The sequence below is a fragment of the Malus sylvestris genome, chromosome 10 (genome assembly GCF_916048215.2).
Source record: "Malus sylvestris chromosome 10, drMalSylv7.2, whole genome shotgun sequence".
NCBI classification, from domain to species: Eukaryota; Viridiplantae; Streptophyta; class Magnoliopsida; order Rosales; family Rosaceae; genus Malus; species Malus sylvestris.
The window spans coordinates 25,937,718-25,956,229 of record NC_062269.1 but is presented as its reverse complement, the minus strand read 5'-3'; the positions used below and the strand labels follow the sequence as shown (position 1 = coordinate 25,956,229).

The 18,512-nt window shown below is 36.7% G+C and overlaps 3 protein-coding genes and 1 long non-coding RNA gene across 13 annotated transcripts in view; 2 read left to right on the top strand and 2 right to left on the bottom strand.

Moving 5' to 3' along the window:
• The window catches only part of LOC126586475 (uncharacterized), a 32,206-nt gene extending 13,871 nt beyond the window's left edge, over positions 1-18,335 (top strand). For 2 of the 9 annotated variants that reach the window (XR_007610813.1, XR_007610810.1), the window contains exon 7: positions 18,170-18,335. Coding sequence is in view for 5 of the 9 variants with exons in the window: in XM_050251324.1 (XP_050107281.1) it covers positions 16,156-16,307; positions 16,486-16,595; positions 16,692-16,777; positions 17,596-17,700; positions 17,816-17,945 (583 nt within the window). In the remaining 4 variants the exon portion in view is untranslated. Of the gene's footprint in view, positions 1-16,155; positions 16,308-16,485; positions 16,596-16,691; positions 16,778-17,595; positions 17,701-17,815 lie in introns of all 9 variants that reach the window. The other 7 variants (XM_050251324.1, XM_050251327.1, XM_050251328.1 and 4 more) reach the window with 7 other exon arrangements.
• Positions 1,540-6,909, bottom strand: LOC126586461 (2-isopropylmalate synthase A-like). 2 transcript variants are annotated; one of them, XM_050251300.1, is made up of 9 exons: positions 6,122-6,906; positions 3,434-3,647; positions 3,261-3,341; positions 2,892-2,984; positions 2,597-2,683; positions 2,384-2,484; positions 2,261-2,294; positions 2,070-2,144; positions 1,540-1,793 (listed from the first exon to the last, which is right to left on the bottom strand). In XM_050251300.1, the coding sequence occupies exons 1-9, from the start codon at positions 6,889-6,891 to the stop codon at positions 1,737-1,739; spliced, it is 1,512 nt and encodes a 503-aa protein (XP_050107257.1). In that variant the 5' UTR covers positions 6,892-6,906; the 3' UTR covers positions 1,540-1,736. The 2 variants fall into 2 exon arrangements, with proteins under 2 accessions (XP_050107257.1, XP_050107258.1); XM_050251301.1 differs by lacking the exon at positions 2,892-2,984 and having other exon boundaries at positions 6,122-6,909.
• On the bottom strand, positions 7,297-8,182 carry LOC126586488 (uncharacterized). The gene is made up of 2 exons (XR_007610822.1): positions 8,004-8,182; positions 7,297-7,888 (listed from the first exon to the last, which is right to left on the bottom strand). It is a non-coding gene; the product is annotated as an uncharacterized LOC126586488 (long non-coding RNA).
• LOC126586470 (uncharacterized) lies at positions 10,744-12,610 on the top strand. Its single transcript, XM_050251318.1, has 2 exons — positions 10,744-11,346; positions 11,793-12,610. Exons 1-2 carry the CDS (start codon positions 11,065-11,067, stop codon positions 12,525-12,527), a joined length of 1,017 nt encoding a protein of 338 aa, XP_050107275.1. The 5' UTR covers positions 10,744-11,064; the 3' UTR covers positions 12,528-12,610.
• Positions 18,336-18,512: the final 177 nt, after the last annotated feature.

Genomic DNA, 18,512 nt, shown 5'->3' with positions numbered 1-18,512 from the left:
TTCTCTCTATGGTTTAAAACAGGCCCCTCGGGCCTGGTATGAAGCCTTTTACAAAGCTATTTTGTCCTTGGGATTCTTGGTTTCTTCCTCTGATACCAGCTTGTTTATAAAAAAGGATTCTACCATCACCTTCATCTTAGTCTATGTCGACGACATTATCATCACCGGGAGCTCTACCTCTGTCTGCACTTCCATCATTTCTCAATTACAAACTATGTTTCCTGTCAAGGATTTGGGTGATCTTCATTACTTTTTGGGAATTGAGGTGCACAGATCTGCTACAGGACTCTTTCTTCACCAGTCTAAATATGCTCTTGACTTGTTAAAGAAGACTGATATGGTTGGTGTTAAACCTTGCTCCACTCCTGTTGCATCTGCCAAACTGGATCACTCTGGTACTTCACTTTCTGATCCTACATTTTATAGATCAATTGTTGGGGCCTTGCAGTATCTCACATGGACACGACCCGATTTGGCTTTCGCTGTTAACCAAGTCTGTCAATATATGCATTCTCCTCGGACCATTCATTTGCAGGCAGTCAAACGAATCCTTCGTCATTTGAAGGGTACTCTTGATTCTGGTTTGTGTTTCACTAAAGGTTGTCAAAGCCTTACTGCGTGGTCTGATGCGGACTGGGCAGGCTGTCCTATTGATCGACGCTCCACAAGTGGCTATTGTGTTTTTCTTGGCCTTAATCTCATCTCTTGGAGTGCCAAGAAGCAATGCACTGTTGCCCGCTCGTCTACTGAAGCTGAGTACAGGTCTCTGGCCCATACAGCTGCTGAACTCAGTTGGGTCAGTAAGATTCTGCATGATATCTCTTTTCCTCTTCTCCATACGCCTGCGATTTTCTGTGATAACAAGAGTGCAATTGCCTTGGCCTTCAATCCGGTCTTTCATGCTCGGACAAAACATGTTGAAATCGACTACCATTATATTCGGGAAAAGGTTCTCAGTGGCACTGTTAGTGTTCATCATGTTACATCTCTTCTTCAACTGGCAGATATTTTCACCAAATCCTTGCCTGCTCCTCGTTTTGTCGAGCTTACTTCCAAGCTTTCAGTTAGACCCCCTAACTTTAGCTTGAGGGGGTGTGTTAAGGATACAATAGGACCACCAACTAAGCCCATATCTGATTAAAAAGATTTCTTATCTGTTAAGATATAGTTGATAGAGTAGGTGGTTGTATCTATATATATTGTATTGTACATAGTCTGAATATAATGAAAATCATTCTATTCAATACTCTCTCTCTCTAAAATTCTTTCTCTTTCTATCTCTGATTGTTCTCTCAAAGAATCATGAATTTCTACACAACTAACATGAAATAACACTCACGAAGATTAAACCTTGCATGTTTGGATAACCACTGCAAAGGCACCATAAAGAAGGTCGGCACCACCCTCGAATGATCTTGAAAGTGTTAGCAAAAACACACATGCATAAGTCACCTCCCATACATGATTTTCTTTTTTCATTTATTTTTTATTTTTAGCTTCGTACTAATAGTCTACTTTCAAGAGTACAAACCACAAAAAAACACAAGAATCTCATGGACAGAGGGAACTACCATGACCATGAAAGCTATCTTCATTAGAGCGAAAAAGCAACCACAACCGATACAAGAAGATACTTGGAAAATAAGATAAGCAAAGACAAGAGAAAGAAAAATATTAAGAAAGATTGTCTTCAACACCAGACAAGGATCGGCAATGAAGAATTTTCCCTCTATCGGCTAGGGATGGATGGCCACCTGATGAACCAATGATTCTAGGTCCTCGTCCGTAAGACTCTGCAGTGTAAACTATCAATTATTAGGAATGGATGGTAGAATTAAGATTAATTTGTTGACTTATGTTCCATTAACCTATTAAAACATAAAACTATATAATCTTTTTTGAAAAGGAGACCAGTTGGTGGCTTCGTCACGGTAGTTCACTCTTTCAGGTCTGGGAAGACTCACAGATGCATTTTAGCCTCTCCCAACTACCATCATGTGACTCACTAACACTAAAATCGAAACTAGAACATGTCAATGACTACTTATCGACTTAAAAGTTAATTTTACCTTCTTTGTCTCAGCCAATGACTTGAAACGTCCAAACACTTCCTCAAATGTATTATCGTCCATATCATGACCAAGCTGGTTGACAAAACCAAATAATCCAAATAATTTGTAATTACTGAAGAAAAAAAAACATTTTTATCAAATAATATCTCAAAGTTCATACAAAAAAGATACTAAAAAGAATTTAATACCTGCAAGAGGCGAGACTTCAAAGCATGACGGCCACTAATAAGAAGAAAAAAAAGAAAGCGAGATGTTTAAACGCTACTGTGATATTCATGAGGTGGACGAAAGTATTATCTTTTATCGCTAACCTGTGCTTTCCTAGGACAATGCCAGTTTCATTAGAAAGGACGTAGCCAATATCTTCAGCCGAAATAATCTCATAGGTACTTTTGTTTTTAAGAACTCCATCCTAAAACACACACACGGAGGGAAGGGATGAGATTGCTCTTCAACTATATTTTATGAAATTATTTAATTTATTTATTTCAACTGCAAATTAAAAGTTAATATGGAAATATAACCTGGTGAATTCCACTGGCATGAGAGAAAATATTAGCTCCAACTATAGCCTTGTGTGGTTGTATAGATAGTCCACTGTACTCTTCCACCTAATTTTTAGTGCATGTAAAAAGTTTTATCATTTAAGTACGTAGTACTAAGTTATAATATAAAGAACGAGAATTGGTATTAATATTTAAAAAAAATCATCTCGCATTTCTTCCTTCTTTAACTTTAAACATTACGAATGATGAATTTTTCTTAGTGCAAATAGCAACAACCACAAGACAAATAATAATGAAGACAAAGAAGAATTACCATCTTGCTAACAGGTACAATATGCGTTGTATTTATTCTTGTGTGAAGGCCCCCGAGTATGTCCTTACCACGAGATTTGACGGCTATCACAAACTACAGTGTATATAAGAATAGTATGACATGTTTTGTGCTATATAATGAATTTAGATAATCGATTAGTTAATTCCTTCTTAAATTACATAATATAAGAAATAATTATATATGGGAAGGATCCATGATGCTATGAAAGATAATTTTAGACACAAGTTTTGAGTCTTTAGATGACGATGCAGACATATCCATGCATTGCCGTAACGATCTTGGTGTCTAAAATTGTGTCTTTTTATGATCATTCTCCATTATATATTGATGACCAAAATAGAGATTTACCTCCTCTAGCGAAGCATTTCCAGCCCTCTCACCAATGCCATTGATTGTGACTTCAACTTGTCTAGCACCCGCATATGCACCCTAGAGCAAGTTCAAGGTCAGTGTCGAGTTCTTTACAAGTGATGAGAGAGTGATTAACTTAAACTCAGCACGAGAGTCATGCGTGCACATACAGCTAGTGTATTAGCATTGGCGAGGCCAAGATCGTTATGGCAATGCACTGATATGATTGCATTTTCAATCCCTACTACATTGGCCTTCAAGTCCTTAACAAATTGCTCCACTTCACTGGGAAAATTGTAGCCAACAGTGTCTGTGAATGTTATAGTCGTTGCTCCGGCGTTGATAGTTTCCCCATATATTCGATATAGAAACTCCTTCTCAGACCTAATTTAGATTAATTCAAGCAAAGCATATAATCGGTAAGTTTCTTAGCCCCATCTTTTTTTTATATATGAGAGAGTGTGTATCAAATTAATCTAAACTATATAAACAGTTTTACGAATTTGTAAGCCTAAGAGAAACACACTGTTACAATTAACTTACAACACTCGGTCTGCTTCTTAGCCCAACTGTTGGCTAGGCGGAGAATGGACTGTGTAAACGAATCCCTTTTAATTGCATATAATGAGAAATGATATATACACAACTTTTTAACCTCCTCTACACATGTATTTAATTTGTTTACTGTTTAATTTATTCAATTGACAAAATATATTAAAGTATATTCAAAATTTTTAAGTAACGTATGAAAACCATCTCTATTATATAAGAAAGGGGATTCGTTCCCCTCCTAATCTCTCTTTTATTCTCTCTCCTTTTATTTAAACGGTTATAGTTTAGTCACGTCAATATCTTATATTGATTTTTTTATAAAAATAATATGACAAAAAACAATATGTGAGATGAGGGAAGAGAAGAAGATGAAAGTAGGAGAAGAGATAATCATATTCCATTATATAATCCTTATATATTATGTACTATTAGAAGGCAGATTCTCTGCCCTCTTACTTTTAGGGCCTTTCCGTGCCCTCTTATTTTGTGTGGTCACGTTTAAGCCACATTAATATTTTGTATTATTTTTTTATAGAGATAAAAAGATAAAAAAAAATAGTAATATAAAATATTAACGTGATTTAACCGTGATCACACAAATAGGAGGATACAGAAGGATGTGAGAGACAGAGAATCTGCCTCCGTACCATTATTGCGGTGACAGGTTGTAGCCAGATGGCAATTTTCAATACAATCATATCAAGTCGGGATTTGGATCTTGCCTCGAAGGGAATGAAGATCTTGAGTATATATTATATTATACAAACTATGAATTTAGTTTCTAAATTATCATTTACCTAAAAATTAGGTATTTAAATTTTTTTTTAGAAAAATCAATTATTGAATTATAAAAAATGATCAATTATATCTTAATATTATATTTGAAGTTACTATATTCAATTTTTCGTCAATTTAAATTACGTTACTTGCATGTAATACATATTGAATGATAGATTGATAATTTTACACAAAGAAATAATGTATAGAGTTAACTTTGAAGAATAAATTAGATATTAGATTCGCAACCTATATAAAATATTAAGGGTTTATAGGTGAGAACATGACGGTATTACACTTTATAATGTGTCAAGTAATTTAACTTGACGAAAAATGTAATAAATTAATTAACTTTAAGTATAATAATAAATATGAAATTAGTAATTTTTAATTGATTTAAGGACTTATTTTATTGAAAAAAATAATTCAAAAACTTAATTTTTACTAAATAATAGTTTAAGGATTAAAGCATACTTCATCCTATATTATATATTTTCCCAATAAACAAAGATGAAAATATATAAAATGACTCAATTTGTTGACTTTTTTACACTAAGTCGGGGCATAATCTCTGTTACGCCCTTTTTTGTCTTCAACTTGAAATGGAATGTTCCCTAAAAAAAAAATTGGATTGGATTGGATTGGATCTTTGCTTCAAAGGGAACGAAGATCCTGAGTGTGTGTGTGTGTATTATATTTGTATGACATTTCTACAGGATGTTTGGAAATGATTATTAATGTTACACCTTTTTTTTTCTTTTACACATTTATTTATTTAATCCTCCACTAAACATTCTAAAATCATAACCAACACATGAAAACAATGCTTTTGAAGGATTTGGATCCTTGCCGGATCCCCTCTGGGGATCCTAGGGATTAACGCATAACCGTTGATTAAAAATCGTGATATCTCAATTAAATATTTTTTATACTTTTAAAAGTAAAGTAATTTCGTTTTGTATGAAAAATATAAAAAAAAAAATTATGACCGCATGATTTTTTATCAACAGTCCGTATGCGTTGATTCCTAAGAGAGGATCCAATTCCCTTTTGAAAATGCAATATGCCCTTTAAATTGTAAACTAATCCATATAAATATAGTCACTTGCAAATTTCTAGAAAATCATTTGACATGATTAGAAGAATACAGTTTTTTTTTTTTTTTTTTTGGACAAGAGTACAGCTTATGTAAACTTGCAAACATAAAATATGGAAAGAGATCTTCTCTGATTTCTTCCTCATAAATTTAGGGATCAATTAATTTGAGCTTTTGAAATTTGATGAAATAGTTAAAAATAGAGAAGTTAATAAAAACTTTTAAAAACTAAATGCAACTATTGTATATCGGCAACATGACTTTCTTAATCAAATAATATAGTTTTTTTTTTTTTGGGTAAACATCAAATAATATAGTTTATGTGTAAATATTTTTCACATATCATCACTTATTAGACTAGAACATCACTTGACAACAAACTCGTTTTGTACAAATTGGTCTCGGAAAGAAGGAGATAGAGAGTTAACTAAACCTTCCGGCGTCTTCACAGATAAATGTAATGTCCTCAGCTCCAAGGCTTCTAGCATACCTCACCGACTCCTCCGCAAGTTCGAGAACTTGATCGGCAGTCTTGTTCAACTTATACTTCATGTGGATTTCGCTTGTCGATATGAATATACATATTCGCGGACGTTTCGCGTCCTTCACCGCTTCCCATGCAGCGTCGACGTCGCTGCGAACGCACCTACAACATGCACCTATGATAGGCACGTAGCCGCACTCGTCAACTCGGCTTCCAACCTCTTTTGCTATGAGCTTCACTGTCTCCAGATCATATTTGGATGAAGCGGGGAACCCAGCCTCGATAACATCCACTCCCAGCTTCACCAGCTGGTGTGCAATGGCCAGCTTTTCCGTCCTAGTCATGGACGCCCCTGGGGCTTGTTCTCCGTCCCGGAGGGTCGTGTCCATGACTCGGACATAGGTTTCGTTTGGAATTCGGTTGGGAATGTAATCTGGGTGAGTGGGGGTTTGGGAGAAAGCGGAGCAGCGCGTGTTTGTTCTCAAGACGGCGCGTTGTTGTGAGAAAAGGAAGAGTGATGAGGGTTTGGGAAAGAGGAAGGTGAACTGGTTTGAGTTTGTGGGTTTTGAAGGTTTGATTAGGGAAGCTGTGGATGGGGATGAAATGAAAAGAAGGTTTTCTGCTGAGAAGGTCATGGTGTGCACAAAAACCAAACCCTTCTCTCCTCTCTGTGTATGCTTAATGCTTCTGGCAATGGAATAGCTTTGCGCTTTGCCCATTTTAAAGGAATGTAATCTTACCCGAAAAAAAAACAAAGTACAATAACAAAAGGGTGTAAAAAAAAAGAAAAAAACCTTAGTACAATAACAAAAGAGTAAATTATATTTGGATAATACTAGGCAGATGAAATTTTTACATCAATTTTGTAAACTAAATAATGTGGATATTGATGATTAAATTATTATTTAAATATTGGTTAACATGCTTATATCTTATTTGTGACATATAATTAATTTACAAATTTGATCTTTATATCGGTATCCTTCAAATTTTGATCCCCTTGGGATTCTTAAAAATTTGGTTTCCTAGCATTTTATTACCGATGTTTGGGCAAAATTCATTAAAATATTTTAATCTCGTACATTTCTTATTATTTCATTTCAATTTTATACTAAGTAATGATGTGTCAAATATAGAAGTTCACATTTATGTTGATGTAGCAATCAAATTGGTAACAAATATAAAATAAATCAATTTAAAAAAGAAAAATAATATTATATGCCAAATAATTAAATAAGAAAAAAGTGGGCTCGCAATTTTATATCCTATCACTCTACCCAGCCCCGCCCGCCCCTCCTCCGACACAATTTCCCCGGCCGAAACCTCCCCCGTCAGCTCAATCCGGTTTAAAATAGGACGATTCAAAGTCGGAGGAGCTAGAATAATGAGGAAAATAAGACGCCAGCTGAGGAACCACACACGGCGAGTTCGAGATTGGCGACGGAAACTCTAGATTTGGCGTCAATGGTGGAGTTGTTGTTGGCTTCTCTGGATTCGTACTTTATCGAATCTGTGGAGGTAATTTCTTGCTTCGTCGTTCCCTGTGGCTGCCTCATCATCCCGTAACACTTCCGGAATCTCTATTTCTATCTCGTCCAGTTTAGACGGCGTCGTCTTGGTCGACGACATCTTCGGCTGCCTTTGGGTGTTCACCTCTGTTGTGCTCTACCTGAACCGCCGGCACCAGATTCGTCATCGAACTCTGCTCCACTCTGCCTGAACCACCACCACAAACCCGAACAGATCATCATGCGACAAGACGACGCATAAAATTAAAAGAAAAATAAGTTTAGAAAAGCCTAAAAAATAAGTTTGTGGTGGTGGTTCAGACAGAGTGGAGCAGAGGTCGATGACGAATCCTGCCGCACATTCAGTTCTACCCAAACCTGCATCACCCATCACAGCTGCAGTTCAAGGCGAGCGGGGCGTGTTCCGTTCTCGTTGCGATGAGGTGCTGAAGCACTGTTGGACTTGGCAGCAATGGCGATGGTGCGCTGCGAAGAGCAATGGTTTCTTTATTATTTTTTAAGTAAATATTAAATGAAATAAAACAATCTTTAAAAAAATAAATATTCTTATTAACTGTTTGACATGTGGAGCAAGTGGCATTCACACGGATACAAATGTGAATCTTATATTTGGCACTGGTCATTTCAAGGTTAATTTAATATATTTTAAATAATAAAAAATGTATGATACTGTAATATTTTAAAAGTATTGTATAATGTTGCAATTGATGGCAAGCAATTATTTTATGATGTAAAACTAAAATGAAGGAAATTTTATATATATATATATATTTTTTTAATTCACACAAGTTATACAAATTACTTGACATATCAAATTATACATTAATATAAACAAAGAAACAAAGTCAATATTATCTTTTTATTTATTTATTCATACATAAAACATATAATATATTTTATACACCTGCTCCAAAGCTATAGATGAAAATTTTATGATGTCTTCGTGGGTCAGCTGGTCGATTTGATCGACAGAAACAGTGATAAAATAGGACAATGATTAACATAGACTATTAATATGGTGGACAATTATTGAAAGAGACCTTTTACAAGGAAAAAGATCCCCTCTCGATCTCTCTCATTAAATCCCACTAATCAATTAATTTGGACTTTGAAATTTGATTCAAAGGTTAAAATTATTATAATTTTTTAAGAAACTTTCTGTTTGTAACCGTTGAATTAAATTTTAAAGATCCAGATTAATTAATTTGTGGATTTTGATGGGAGAGATCCGGAGGGAATCTCTTTCCCTTTACAATTATTGGATCTTCCCTTATTTGCCATGACAGTCTACCTCACTTTAATCTCATGCTCTCTCTCCCTCTTCCTCTTACCGACACATAATTTATTAGATGGTTGAACTAGTCCCTGATAGTATCCACCATTTGAAACATGACATGTGGCAGAGAAGAAAAGCTCTCATCGTTTTAAACTGGGAGTAAGATTCTTTTCCCTCTTTTTTTCCCTTTCCTTCCCTCATCTCCTATTTGAACGATCACGGTTAAGCCACGTCAATATCTTATATTAATTTTTTATAACAAGAGAATGACAAAATAAATGTGAGAGGAAGGGATGAAAGGGAAAGGAAAGAGGAGGAGAAAGAATCCTAGTCCTTTAAACAGAAACCATAGATACAATTAAGAGATCCTAGCAGGGATGAGGACGGATCCTTCTTGTGAAAATCTTAGGAATCCTCATATCTAATTGTTTATCATATATCATGCGATTAGATTTCGTTAGATACAGTTTGTGTATATTTTTAAATAAAAAAATTCAAAATGATTTATGACCGTATGATGTATGATAAACGGATTGGATGTGAGGATCATTGTGATTCCCAACAGGATCCTCTCCAGATCCTTTTGGTAAGGAGCTTGGGGATTCGTGAATCGTGTACATTCATCGTATATCGTGCGGTCAGTTTTTGTTAGGTACTGTTTGTATTTAATTTTAAATAAAAATATTTAAAATGATTTCTGACTGCACGATGTACGATGAATGGACATGATTTATGAATCTTCGGAATCCTCACAAGGAGAATCTAGTGAGGATTCGAATTCCTATAATTCTCACAAAGAGAATCCGAATAGAATCCAAATCCCTCTAGGAAAGCCTTTGTGCGTTTCAGAGGAAGACTCTGGTGGGGTGATTTCTTTCAAAAAGCCATGAATACATAGAGATCCTTAGGCTAGAGATACTCTTCTCCATGTTTGAAGTCAGGGGTTCCTTCCATGTCGTGATATTTTTGTTTCTTTTAAATTTTGACCTTATTTTAACTTGAATTCGTTTTAATCCTTTTTTATATCGAGAATTTGTTTTAATCCTTGTTTTTTTTTTTGGGTCAAGGGTAATGTCATTACCAACAAAGCAAGATTACATGAAAGGAAGTCCAAAAACAAAAGCAAGCACAAGAGAAAAGAAAAGACCTTCTAAACAAACAGGAGTTTGGCCCAAAACAGAAATTGGAACCCAAAACAAGAAAAAACAAAAGACAAAGAACTTGTTCAATCTTCCTGCAATTGCTGCTGCCAGAAACCAGTGAAACAAAGAAGAGACCGAAGCCTCAATGGGAGATATGTAGAAGATGGTATTGTAGCATCCAACTGGAACTAGCAATAGGCGTCATCTTTATGCAATAAGAGCACCTCCAGCGGGGGAGGTTGCTCGGGGGCCAGTGGGTCAAACAGTAGCAAATTGCTGGGGGGATGACCTCCAGCGTATGGAAGCCCGAGCGACAGGCGAGGCCCGAGGAGCAGGCCCGTCGAGGATTGCCAGCCCGAGAGCCTGAGGGCTGCGTCAGGCGCGTGCGTTTCACGCGCGCGTGGGTGCGAGTCGTCCGACAAAAAAACAGGGCAGGGGCCCGCGATTTCAGTTATCAAAAGTTACCGTTGGGGAAGCCACGTGGCTTCCCCATGTCCGTTCGATTGAAACGGTCCTATTTTATGGACCGTTGGATTTCCAACGGTAAAAAACATTTAAAAATCTAATTTAATTTCATCCGTTTGATCTAAGATCAACGGTCCACGTTATTAGGCTTTGTAAATTAAAAAAAAAAGAAAAAAAGTTTAAAAATCTAAAATGTTACCGTTGTGACACGTGGCACAATCTGGAGTGTTGGAATTTAAATTTTTTTAAATCCAACGGCAGAGATTAATTAGGTGAATAAAAATTTTAAAAAAATGTAAAAAAATCCGAAAAAATCCGAAAAAAAATTATGAAAAATTATAAAAAATTTTGATTTCACTTCACCTATAAATACCTTCTCATTATCTTCTACCCTACACCACAATTTCATATTTTCTCAACTACTTTCAACCACATTCCTATCTTTCTTTCAAAGTTTCAATCCAATTTTTTTCCAACAAAATGACTACTCAACCAGGTACGAATTGGACGCTTCTTGAAGATGTTGCGTTGTGTACTAGTTGGGTTCAAGTTACTCATGATTCGATTACGGGTAATGAGATGCAGTTGCGAGAAATGTGGAGTCTTATTCATACCAATTATCTTGAGAAAATGGGTGGGCAAAGAACTAAGGAATCGATGTCCAGTCGTTGGAAATTACTTAGTCAATCGTTTAGTACGTGGAGAGACGCCTTGGCACAAGCTAGTGGTAATCTTCGAAGTGGGGAAAATTTAACGGATCAGGTAACAATATATTATTTATTTGTTAGCTACTTTCATTATATTTATTTGTTTGTATTATTTATTTGTTATCTTCTTTCATTATAATTATTTGTTAGCTACTTTCATTATATTTATTTGTTTGTATTATTTGTTACCTACTTTCATTATAATTATTTGTTAGCTACTTTCATTATAATTATTTGTTTGTATTATTTATTTGTTACCTACTTTCATTATAATTATTTGGTTGTATTATTTATTTGTTACCTACTTTCATTATAATTATTTGTTAGCTACTTTCATTATATTTATTTGTTTGTATTATTTATTTGTTACATACTTTCATTATAATTATTTGTTAGCTACTTTCATTTATAATTATTTGTTTGTATTATTTATTTGTTACATACTTTCATTATAATTATTTATTTGTTACCTATTCTCATTATAATTATTTGTTTGTGTAGGAACTTCAAGCACAAGCTTGGTATGGTGCCAAAACCAAAAGCAAAAACAAAACATTCACCCGGTTTGAATGTTGGAATATTGTCAAAGATTGTCCTAAATTTAGAGTTGTGCATGTCGGTCCAGAAGTTTTCATGAACAGCACCCCTCTACACTCTACACCTGAGCATGCCTCGCATGATCATGATGAAGATGATGAAGAAGTGCCTGAAACGCCCCCCGTTGAACAAGCGTCGGGGTCGACCCGTTATCCAATTAGGCCTCAAGGTAAGAAGGCTTCAAAGAGAAAAGGTAATGCTTCCAATAATGATTATGCAAAGTATATGGAAGATCTTGCCCGCCAAGGTGAATTGAATTTGGCCCGGGAAATGGCTAAATTTGAGGCTGATAAGGCTAGAGAGGATGCAAAAGCTGCAGCTTTTGAGAGAAAATTTGAAGCTGATGAGAGAGAAAGAGAACTACTTCGGCAAGAAAGGGAACATAGAAGAGAAGAAAGAATGGCTGAACGAGATCGTGATATTATGAAGGAGCCTTTAGAAGGGAAGTCTCCAGACTCTAAATATTTTTGGAAGTCAGAGAAAGCGGATGTGTTGCGAAGGAGGCGTGCAAGAGAAGCGAGAGCAAGAGGAGATGGTCCTAGCACCACAAGAGAAGATTATCCTAGCATGACAAGAGAAGATCATCCTAGCACCACAAATTGGTTAGGTGATGGTTATCATCCATTCACGAACCCATAATTTTCCAATCAATTCGGGTTGTAATTTCTTATTCGGGTTGTAATTTCTTATTCATTGAATAGAGTACTTTATGTTGTTTCCAATTTATTGAACTTAGTACTTTATTCAAAACACATTTAAACACACCAAATAAAATAACATGAACACACCAAATAAACACACCAAATAAAAACAAACACCAAATAAAATAAAATTACATTTCAACTCACTAAATGAACTAAAAAAACACACCACATAAAATAAAATAAACACACCAAATAAAAACAAACACCAAATAAAATAAAATTACATTTCAACTCACTAAATGAACTAAAAAAACACACCACATAAAATAAAATAAACACACCAAATAAAAACAAACACTAATGAACTTAAGTATCGTCAGCACCCCTAAATTCCCACTGGTGCTCTATCAAGTCAAGTTGGCGGGCATTGTGCATATTTGACCTTTGAAGTGCAGTATATCGTTGGATGATCATTTCATTGTAACGTCCATCCCTTTCTAATGGCTCATGTTGCACGGGCTCATCGGTGGCGTCATGAGCATAATATATACGTGTTCTTGAATTGTTCATCGTGTCTGGCTCATATTCATCAACGGCTTCATAATCGTACTCATCTTCCACAATCATGTTGTGAAGAATGATGCACGTCATCATGATGGATCGAAGCGACTCTACATCAAACAATCTGGCAGCACCCCTGATGATCGCCCAGCGAGCTTGGAGGATACCGAAACAACGCTCCACATCCTTCCTGCACCCTTCTTGACATCTTGCAAAGTGTTTTTCCTTTGCACTGCGCGGACGTGGCACTGTTTTGACAAATGCTGACCACCTTGGGTAAATGCCATCAGCTAGGTAGTATGGCCCGTCGTACATACGTCCATTGACCTCATACGTGACTTTTGGTGCCTTTCCTTGCAGGACATCGTTGAACACTGGGGATTGGGCAAGGACGTTGAGGTCATTTTGAGCTCCCGGAACCCCGAAAAAGGCGTGCCAAATCCATGTATCAAAAGATGCCACCGCCTCCAAAATGATACTTTTTGATCCTTTTCTGTCCCCATAAGCGCATTGCCATGCACTTGGACAGTTTTTCCAAGTCCAGTGCATACAATCAATGCTTCCAATCATCCCTGGAAAACCTCGCATCTCGCCTTTCTTCAGAAGCCTTTGCAAGTCCATATGAGTAGGTCTCCGGAGGTACTCTGCGGTGTAGATAGATTCGATTGCCGAACAAAACCTCATGAGGGACTCAAGAATGGTTGATTGTCCCATCCTCGTTATCTCGTCCACTTGGTCTGCAGCTGCTCCATATGCAAGCATCCGCAAGGCAGCAGTAATTTTTTGCTGAGGCAGGAGACCCATAGCACCAAAAACATCCGGCTTTTGCACAAAGTAAGAATCATGGTTGCAAACAGCGCCCATGATTTTGTTGAACAAATGTCGTTCCATTCTAAAACGACGTCGGAAGTATGTTTCAGGGAATGCACTGTTACAGACAAAATAATCGTCCAAGAGCTCCTGACCTCGTCGTTGCCTGTTTCTATCAATGTTTACAGCACGGTTGGGCCTGCAGATATGAGCCACAGCTTAGACGATTCGACGGGATTGTGAGGCTCCTGCCATTCTTGATTCGTCATCTCTCCGTCTACGCTCGTCATCCTCTTCCATCTCATTTTGGGCCCAATCCTTAACATTGAACATTCCTTGTGATTGGTTAAACAATTCTTCCTCTTCTTGCTCGATTTCCCACATCATCTTTGAAGAAGAAGAAGAAGACATTGTAAAAAGGAAGCAGAAACTATGAATAATGATAGAGATTTTGGTGAAGAAGGAAGCAAAAACTATGAATAATGATAGGGATTTTGGCGAAGAAGGAAGCAGAAACTATGAATAATGATAGAGATCTTGAGAAAATTGGTGTGAGATTTATGAGGATGGATGGGGGATTATATGGAGGATTCAGAAGGGATTATGTTGTAGATAATGCCACGTGGCATGCCGTCATTCGTTAAAAATCTGGTGGAAATCTATCCTCAAAGATTGTAATCGGATTGTGACACGTGGCATGACGTGATTGGTTAAAAATCTTATCAGAAATCCATCACCAATAATTGTCTTTTTAGATAATGACACGTGCCTTGACACAACGATTAAAAATCTTATCGGAAATCCATCACCAATAATTTTCTTTGCGGATAATGACACGTGGCGCAACGAGAACGATTAAAAATCTTATCCGAAATAACAAATATAATTATTTTGAATTATTTTATAAATACAAAAATACAAAAATTTTATTGCTATTGGCTTTTCGGATAATGACACGTGGCGCAACGAGAACGATTAAAAATCTTATCCGAAATTACAAATAAAATTATTATGTATTATTTTATAAATAAAAAAATACTAATATTTTATTACCAATTGCCAGGGCTATTCAGTGCAGGGGTGGAGATGCAAAAGGCAATTGCCAGGGGAATGCACTATTCATTAAAGGCAGTTACTGTTCACTAGGTGGATTAAATAGTGAATTGCCTGGGGGGAGGGCTCCTACACTGGAGTTGCTCTTAGGATGAGTTAAACATGACTCTCGAAAGGTCCGACCCACCATCGCAGACGTGAAATCCACAAATGTAAGAATGAGTAAGAGGGTCACCAGCAGCAAACTAAAACAAGAAGACATCAAAAGCATTAAGCCCAAAAGTAAAAACATCTGAAAAAACCTTAATCCCCAACAAATAGAAACAGTCCCACGCCTTTTGTCTCTGGCCAGCAACCACCAGAAAATCCACCATGGAGGATCCAAAACTAGAGTGGGTGCAAAGACCTAGCAAAATCAACCCAAAAATGGCAAGCATATACAAAGCAAAAATCAAATCTTAAAGTATAGAAGTCGAAATTCCAGATTGGGTCCAAAACTTTAAGATCTAATTTTTGGGAGAAGGAAGATGGTGGGGAAAAACATGGTTGAAATGATGTGCAGGATGGTGATGGAAATATAGAAGGGGTAAGGTTAAGGAAAAGGGGCTGCAAGATGGGGACTAAGGTATGAAAAGAACATAGAATGTAAAAAGAAAAATTTCAAGCCTCCGACTCTCAAAACGGCAATCGGATGGGGAAATTGAAGAAACGGGAGCGATGGTGAGAAATTGAAACTATTAAAATTCTCTCACAAAAGGAGAGATAGACCCCCACAGGCAGAGGGAAGAGCTCTCGTAGAGGAGAGAAAAACTTTTCCTCAATAAGGTAGCTTATTTCTTTTTTCTTTATGTTGGGTTTTAATCTTTGTTTGGGTTCCTAAATCTTTGTTTGGGTTTTAAACTTTTCCTCAATGCCTTGCAACAAATAAGTAATTTGCTTAAGAAAGACTGCAAATGAGAGCTGATTTGTTAGATTTAAGGAATGATATCTTCATGCAGTGTGTTCGGATTCGTTTTTACTGTCTCCAAATTCATTAGTTGGCTACTCTGTATTGTTCAAGTGCTGAGGGCGTTTGTAGCCCGCGTTGGAGTAATATTCCGTTTCACGTGTTTGTGTAATTATGAGAATCATAGTTAAGAGTCTTTGTGATGTGGTAACAACTTTGGTATTTAATTTTCTGTCTCTGGTTTCTCATGCAGGTACAATGATACATTTGATGGTATTGTATTGGCTTATGAATTCAACATTTTAGATAAGGACGCAAAGATTCTTCCCGGAGTTCATCCTTATTTTACTGTCAGACTAAAAGCAAAGTTATTACTTTATTCTCCAAAGCCCGATATGCTTGTAGGTAGTATTCTTGTTCTGTGTTAACTAATGAAGTAACATACATACAAATTTTATACCTTGCGAGAATACTATGCTCAAAGTTTGATTTATTTTGTTATAAAAAATGCATCCTGTTATCAAATGATACACTTCTTTAATGGTGATCCTGCTGCTTGTTATGTGATGTTCTGCCACTGCAGAAGGAAAGGTTGTGAAAGTCACACAAGAATCAATTCATGTCATTATCCTTGGCTTCTCGTCTGCTGTCATAACAGACAGAGATATTCGCGAGGAATTTCAATATAAATCTGTAAGTGCTTTCTTCATCATTGTGTTTCAGCGTTCATATCCTTAATATTTCCCATTATTAATTCATCCTTCTTCTGGTGCACCATTGTTCTTATAGAAACATGGCAAGCAATTATTTGTTAGCAGATCTCACAAGCGGCATGTAATAAAAGTTGGAACGATGATACGACTATTAGTCAAAAGGTGACCTTTGATTATAATTACCTTCTTGTGATTTGAAAGAAAACTGAAATTTGGTAGCAGCAATGCTGAAGAGACTGCATTTTTAGACCACATGAAATGTAGCACTGGCAGGTGATCAGTCAACTACCGTCGTACCCAGTGCACAAGGCTCCCGCTTTAGGCAGGGTCTGGGAGAGGTGAATGTCGGCTAGCCTTACCCCCATTTATGGAGAGGCTGCTCCCAAGTCTCGAACCCGAGACCTACCGCTCATGGGCGAAGGCACTTGCCATCGCACCAAGTGCGACCTCTTTGATCAGTCAACTACCAACCGGTCATAATGGTTGATGTCATAAGTTAACCCCACCTGCCACAGAATGTGGTCTGAAAAAATGGTCACTCTAGCATTGCTCTTCGTGGTTTAGTCCTTGCGGTTTTTCTTTTCTTTATTTAACTGAGGAATGGTGTTCTCGTTCACTTAGTGGAATAGTGTGCATTACGGTTTTAAAGCCAGGTTGTAACACATTCTAAAGTGTACTCCAAAAAGTCACAACTCACAATCATTTTCGAGATTTGTGAATTAGATGCTTGAGTCACGAAATAGTGATGAGGGAGAGAGGTAGCATGCTTGCTTAAGTGTTCATATTGTGGGGATTCTGCATATCTTGTAAACTAAAAATGTCTGGTTGACTATATTTTCGTGCACTATATATGTGGTTAGGTACTCATTTGCTCACGTTGTAGATTCTCAACTAAGTGATAGATTTATTGTACTTCGCCTTTTCAAAAAAAAAAAAAGTGTTATTATACTTGTGTACTTTCATAACATTGATGTTTGCAGTGTGGATGAGGAAACACTGTACATTTATGGTTCCTTGCTTCCAGCTCACACGGGAAACATTATCTGGTTGGATAAACAAACTGAAGATACTTCGCTAACAGATGGGTACTTCTCTGACCTTGGAATTTAACTTGAAAGAGTCTGCATTTAACAGTATATAATCCATTTTGAGAAAGGAAAAAAGTAGATTCTGCATTGTAATTGTTGAAAGAATTTGCAGGAGTGCTAAGAGGAGGAAAGGAAACGATGGAGAATCAGTTATGCAAGAGCCTAGTAGAACCAGTGTTGAAACAGTTTCAGTCAATAATGACCATCATGTCAAGAAGTCGAAGAAACACAAAACACAATAAGAGTCGTGAAGACTGCTGTCCGGTCTTTACATGATTTTCGTTTTCAGGTGATTATTTTATTACCAATAGAATCATGTTATGTTTCTGAACTCGACAAAGGCATGTGAGCAAATTAGTTGATCTAGAATAGAGGAGGCAGGGGGGCATGCAAGCAAATTACTCCAATTATTAATGAAGAAGGAGGTTCATCTCTCGTTCTCAACTTATTGCGAGCTTTTTATTAGGTTTATTTGAAAATCTTATGTCTGCTTGCCGGGATATTACCACAAACGCTGGTACAAGATTCTTGGAGGAGAAAACATCTTGGTATTTTGGTTTCAGAACTTTGAAAGTCGTGCTGTGTTATGTTTTTGTAGGTGATGGTAAATTATCAATCTCTGAGGTTATGTATTGTCGTCGTCTACTTTGTTGTCATTCTTCATGAAATCGCTTTCTAGTTAAAAGTTTTCGATTAGACATGCAACAAGCTTAGTTCATCATTTGTCCGGCAAGTCCTATGAGACTATTTTCAAGCACGATGAATAGCTCGTCGAGCTGTTCTAGCTCTTGATTCATTTCTTTGCTCAC

Bases quoted from the DNA above. Each gene is read 5' to 3' on its own strand.
- LOC126586461 (XM_050251300.1), bottom strand. From the start codon at position 6,891: ATGGGCAAAGCGCAAAGCTATTCCATTGCCAGAAGCATTAAGCATACA. The intron at 2,684-2,891 runs GTAATTCTTCTT...ACTAAAAATTAG, and splicing joins TTGTACCTGTTAGCAAGATG to GTGGAAGAGTACAGTGGACT. The intron at 1,794-2,069 runs GTAAAATTAACT...TTTACACTGCAG, and splicing joins CATTGGCTGAGACAAAGAAG to AGTCTTACGGACGAGGACCT.
- LOC126586470 (XM_050251318.1), top strand. From the start codon at position 11,065: ATGACTACTCAACCAGGTACGAATTGGACGCTTCTTGAAGATGTTGCG. The intron at 11,347-11,792 runs GTAACAATATAT...TTGTTTGTGTAG, and splicing joins GGGAAAATTTAACGGATCAG to GAACTTCAAGCACAAGCTTG.